Genomic DNA, 6,170 nt, shown 5'->3' with positions numbered 1-6,170 from the left:
CTCTCAGAACCAGTAAATGGAAAAAGTTAAAAGTATTAAAGAAAATTTGATAACCTGCTTCTACTTCTATGAAATATTAATAGGTACTTTTTTTTAAATGTCACAATCCAAACATTTCATTATTCAGTACAAACTTCTATGAAGTGTTATTACTGTGCTAATTTTAAGTAGTCTTTGTTTAGTAGATGTTTGCCAGCTCACTCCAGCCTTTATGTTGAAGGCTTCATGATATTAGCAACATTTGCTGATTCTTAATTCATTTCCTATCTCCTATGAGCGACACTTTCACGTTTTCTTTTTTTTTTAATTTTTACTGCCTTTTTAAAAACTAAATTTGCTGTGCCTACCCTCCAGTCCCTGCAAGTTTATGAGACACCCAGAAACTATCTAGTTAACCTGATTTAATTAAAATCAGATTCTGCAATCCGGGTATTAAATAAACTACAAGGCAGATCTTGTGAACGAAATTTTTATTTACACGCTGTATCTAGAAGCAGATACATAAATTCTTATACAATTAATTTCCAAAAATGTGCAAGAAATTACTATAATTTGTTTACAAACCAAAACACATATTAAAATCAATGGACTTTGGATAATTCATTCTGTGGTGTTCTCAGTACAAATGGTACACACCTGATTTGAAACATACAGAAAAAGTGTAAACTACAGCAATCTGGATTGCAAGTATTAATTTCATGGCACTCCCAACAACTAGAAAATGTCTTTAACCCAACATGTGTACTTATTACAAAATTCTATAAGAATTTCTCATCATCTCTGGATGTAGAGTTTGGATCACTTTTCAGAAATAGCAACTACACATTCACCATGTTATGACTGATTAATAAAAAATGTTTATTTAAAAAAAACCCTTAATAGGATTTTAAGGAGTATTAAAAGAAATCAAATTTGTGATTACTAGCGTACCAATACTTTACTTTGGAATTTTAAACTTATCTATGGAACTGGCAATTATTAGAGTTTTCAACAAAACTGTCTATTGCTGGTAGTGTGATTTTCATTTTCAAATTAAGACTTCACAGTCGATGAACGGCCATTAAGATTTAATATATACTATTTTGAATCACTCACGTAGATCCTCTCTCGTATAGACTGTGAAATGTCCACGAAAATCGGCGTCTCTGAAAGCACTGTGAAGATATTTAGACTTGTAGCACTAGCAGGGGCACTGCATAGTGCCTATTTAAGATTTTTAATTTTATCCTGTTTCAATAATACTGGCTCAGAAATTATGATGTAGACTTTACGTTTATGTCCTATACACTGATGATTTAACCTTCTGGCACACAATCTTCTTCAAGGCAAGATGGTTGCCCTTGTAACTGGTTTCCTTAAAAACTATTTTTAGGTCTATGATCATTTCCTGTGATATATTTTTGACCTTCTAGATTTTCAGATTATTGCACCAAGTAGAAAGAGAACAGTTTTCCTTAGAAAGAGAAAGAGTGAAATATTTTTCAAGTACTTTCTATGCTTTCTTATTATTTATAAAAGCGCATAAAAGTGTTAGGAAGCCTAGAATTAGCTTCTGGCCTCCACTGTATTTTGTGGTGAGATATCTGGTTAAGAAAACAAGTCTGATTCATTGACTGTGGCAAAAGGACACAGCTTTGCTGTTTTCTCTTTCTTGCCTGGAGCTCCTATCTTCACAGGTTGTATCCATGTCATCTAAACTGCCATTCAGGATGACCCAGAAATTTACACAAACGGCAACTAGACCAAACTACGGGATGCAGATTTCTCTTTTCCCCTTTCCATTTTTAAACAGACTATTTTGGTACCCATAAAGCCGATCTTTCACATTATCTTGTGCTGCCTACGCCAAACAGCTCTCTCTACACAAAAGCAGAAAATACTGCAATACTCCCTTGTTTGTAAATAATTTCTTGGCAAATGTTTTTATTTTTCTCGATATTTTTCTGTTAGACCCTAGCAATTTCAAACTGGCTTAGAATAGGGCATTTTAAAGTATCTTATGTCATGAATACACAAAAAGCACATAAAAAAATGGCTTTCTGAATCAGAACGGCATCTAGACTTGCCCTCCATCAAACACAAAATATGATTTTAAGAATGATCAGATGACAATGGAAATAATCTTGAAACGAAATAGCTAAATCTTGAAGACATGGTATCATGAGGAACACGTGGGGAACAGGGTATGCCCACACGAGAAGACGGGGTTCAGGGCAGTCCAAAGACCTCTGTGCACCATGGTCTCACAAAGAGTACATGTAAATGCTTCTAGAAACATGGAGAAGCCATGTCAACATTTATTATTAATACACAGTGACTCTGTGACAACACCTGCCATCTAATATAGATGCACAGGGACTTTTAACTCACCCTAGATATACTTTAAATTGTTTAAAAATAAATAGTTTTGCAAAAAAATAGTTTAAATGTCTTGCATTAATTTGATAAGTTTACAACTCTGTAATAGTTCTTAATCCAAATAGCTTATAGTGAACACTTAAATTATATTATTACAGTATACTCCATCTTGTTAGGTGAAAACATCAGAAAATGTAAGAGGAGTCTTTGTGACAAGGTACAGTCAACATTCCACCAACAGTAAGTACCTCTTCCCCTCTATGTCAAAACACCATAACACGGTATCATTGTGCCTTTTCTTGGTATTTCTCAGTTCTGACCCTAAAAAACAGAGAGGAAAAAACAAAACAAAACAAAACAGGGATACTGAATGAGAAAGCCATTAAGGTTGACCTAAGACCTTTACTCTTGTTTTTTTAATTGATGGGTAAGAGACAGGAAAACTGAGTGACAAAGAAGAAAAGTCTTAAATTGCATGTTTCATCTGAGATGGAAACATTCTCTAGACGGGGTACTTCCAAAATACTCACTAAAGAATAGTGTAGCGAATAAACACTGAGTTTCAAAAATAACAAAAGTACTGGGAATAACACACAACCCCTACCCCAACCCAAGCGACTGAATCAGAGATAAAATAACTAACGTGGTAAGACTCAGCTAAATTTAAAACAGTATAAAAAAAAAAAAAACACAAAAAAAATTAGTTTTAAATGGCAGTATATGGTAGGCGACAAGACTTCCATATACCTGATATGGTTTTAACATTCTTCTCACACGATGCTCCACAGTTTCCACAGTTTTTCAACTAAAGTCATCGGGTTTTTTGGTTTTTGGTGGAGAGAAGGAAGAAGGGTCAAATCTAGCACATCGTAATAGTGACTACATAAAAGAATAAAAATCCGACTCTAAAACAATGTTTTCTATTCAAATCAATTTAAAACTTTATATAAACTTAAATGTTGCAAGAGAACTCACTCTTTTTATGAAAATCAGTTCTTCGTCAAGTTCACCCAAAGAAAATGTTGGCTAAGCTAAAGAAATCACAGAAAAAAACACTTTACCAAAGGAAAGTATAATTAACACACAAAAAAATTATCATCACAGGAAACTACGATCATCTGGTATTTCTTCAATAATCGTTCCAGTCCCATAGGTCTTTTTATGTTATGCCAATTTGTACCAGAGCTTAATGACAGAAAAGGCAACACTTTCTATGTTGGTGGTATACACTTCTTTATGATTTTTTAATGTAAGGCCATTTATTAAAACAGACAAACCACACGATGAAAATGAAGGCAACAGAAAAATTTCACTTTTCACAACCAAAAAACAGCACAGCCTCAAAAGCAATTTAGAGTAAGTATTGTAAAAGATGTGTTGCAGATCTACATTCTAATACCCAAGATTATGTCAAATCATAATTCTAAATAAATCTTTCTAAAGTAGGAGATTAAAAATCATTTTCAGTGTATGTATAAATCCTGCATTTTATCACACGGGTATGTTTATTCAACACTATCTTTGAAAATGGGCCATTTAAAGAGACATAACAATACTCATTCTGTAAGTTTCATTCAACTTTACTTAGGGTTGAATACACATGAAATGTGCTTTTAATGCATAAAAATCACAGTGGATAGCAGCAAAGGACTTTGGGGGGGGGGGGTTAAGGAGAATCTGATCATTCACATTGTGATTATTCTGCACATTGATGAAAGAGAATTCACACTTCCAAAACCTCAAGACTTCCCTTTTTGAAGAACCAAAATAAACCCAAGACACCTTGCTGACGCTTCCCCACCCCTAACTAAACAAAGTGATTACTTTTACACATAAAACTGAAATAGTATGGCAGCAAAAGATTTTGATAGCAATGAAAGTTTGTAAACTGTATTTCAATCTCTTTTCCTTATTCCCAAAGTGCAAGATGCGGGGGTTCTCATCATCTTTCAGTAGTGCTTCTCCTGTAAGTAATCCTTCATTTTGTTTGGCAAAGGCAGTTTCTGAATTAAGTCTATCCTGGTGTACTGACGTATAACGAAACGACACAGGTACTGCAAAGAGCGCACCTGCATGAACCGTGACACTGGGTTGGTCAGTCTGACCGGGTAGGTTGCAGATCCAGGCAACCGAGACCTTGAATAGCAAAAAGCTCCATTTTCAGAGTCCCTGATTGAATGCTCGATTAGATCAACTATAGATGTATGTCCTTCCACATCTGGTTGTTCATAAAAGCTAAATCTACCGTTTGAGTGTTCGATTCTCGTGTGAAGTGTTTTGCCATGGGAGCGAAAGCTCAAGCTTAAAAGGTAACGGTCGTCAGAACTATCCCGAACAAGAAAAGAGCCATCTGGCACATTTGCTAGCTTCCCTTCCGCCTCCCAGCGTGTGATTGGTCCCCAGTACCATCCTTGCTTCGCCAGTTTTTTCAGCTCCTCCGTAAGGCTGGTCACAACCATGGGACCACTACTCTGGACCGAGTCATAAACTCTTGCAACCCCAGGGGCAGAGTTAGGATCAAAATTCAAATGACAGCGCATACTTTCCGCCACGTGGGCATCTGTGCCGGTGAGCCCACCGAAGTGCCTTTGGATTGGATTGGTCTGCATTGGAGGTAGCAACGGTGAGAGTGGGGGGGCTTCGTCGTGACTCGCTCTCGGGCTCTGCAACATGACTCCCGTGGTGCCGATCAGCAAGCCGTTCACCGCCTGGTCCACGAAGATCTCCGGGGCCACCACCAGGTCCTGGTCTCCCTGATTCTCGTCTTCGGCGAAGGAGCTCCCTCCCACTTGCGGAGGGACCGCGGACACTTCCATGGGAGAAGAGCTGTCTAGACAATAGCTACGCGATCCTTCCAGAGGGTACATGCCCTCATCTAAAGGCACAGTATACTGAATGTAGTCCTGAGGCAGGAGTCCGATAACTACAGGCACATGTTCATCAAGGTGAAGATGCAAGTCCCCATTCGGAGACTCTGAACTCTTGAGGGAACTACTCTGCTCCTGGCACACGGTCTCAGACTGGAGCTCGTGAAAGTCCTTCCGAACGCCATTCAGGGCTGGGCTCGGGTTGGAAGAGTGAACCAAGGCTTTGACTCTCACCTCCATCTTGATGCACGTCTCCTCGGAGTTCGTGGGCCGCAGAGGCCACGGCGTAGGGCTGTAGTGATGGTTGCGCAGCGAAGTGGACCTGATGGGCCTCTGGGCTCTCACGTCTTTGAAGACCAGGGGCGCTGAGGAAGAGGAAAAGGTGTCCTCGTCAGCCGAGCTCCCGGAGGGCACGCCGCCCTTGCCTTTCTGCTTCTGTTTCACAGACAGTCGTCGTTTTAACGTCCCCATCAGGCTTTCGCTTTTGGATCGACTTTTCCCCCCTTTTTCATCTTCACTGTTGAGATCGCAGCTGGCCATATCTTTACCATAGCAGCTTCCAAACAAGGAATCATCTTTTCCGAAATCACTGGCCAGTGAAGGTTGCTGCACCACCATGAAATCCGTCTCTTCTTTACTTTTATTCAAGTTGAACGATTTTCGGAAGGTTTTAAGACTAATTTTCTTCATTATGACTAGTTACCTAATCCAAGGGGATCAATTTCTCTCCGGAATATTATCCTCAAACATCTGGAGAGGCTGCAATGCTGCATCTATGTATTTTTCCAGCTTCATAGACCCTTCGGAGCCATTTTCTAAAAAATAAAAAATAAAATTAAAAAAAGTCACATTTAAAAAGAATCTTTCCACAGAAATTTTATTCTATTGTTCCAATCCTTTAGCCTGCGCACAAGGACACGGGGGTCCCCTGGCGGTGGCCACGTG

The 6,170-nt window shown here is 38.7% G+C and overlaps 1 protein-coding gene across 3 annotated transcripts in view; it reads right to left on the bottom strand.

Moving 5' to 3' along the window:
* Nucleotides 1-484: 484 nt before the first annotated feature.
* The window catches only part of SOCS6 (suppressor of cytokine signaling 6), a 34,471-nt gene continuing 28,785 nt past the window's right edge, over nt 485-6,170 (bottom strand). For all 3 annotated transcript variants that reach the window (XM_077752676.1, XM_077752675.1, XM_077752678.1), the window contains one exon: nt 485-6,040. In XM_077752676.1, coding sequence (XP_077608802.1) covers nt 4,308-5,915 — 1,608 coding nt within the window. In that variant the 5' untranslated portion in view covers nt 5,916-6,040 and the 3' untranslated portion in view covers nt 485-4,307. The remainder of the gene's footprint in view (nt 6,041-6,170) is intronic.

The sequence above is a fragment of the Crocuta crocuta genome, unplaced genomic scaffold (genome assembly GCF_008692635.1).
Source record: "Crocuta crocuta isolate KB4526 unplaced genomic scaffold, BGI_CrCroc_1.0 scaffold101, whole genome shotgun sequence".
In the NCBI taxonomy this organism is placed as follows: Eukaryota; Metazoa; Chordata; class Mammalia; order Carnivora; family Hyaenidae; genus Crocuta; species Crocuta crocuta.
This window is presented reverse-complemented; position numbering and strand designations above follow the sequence as displayed.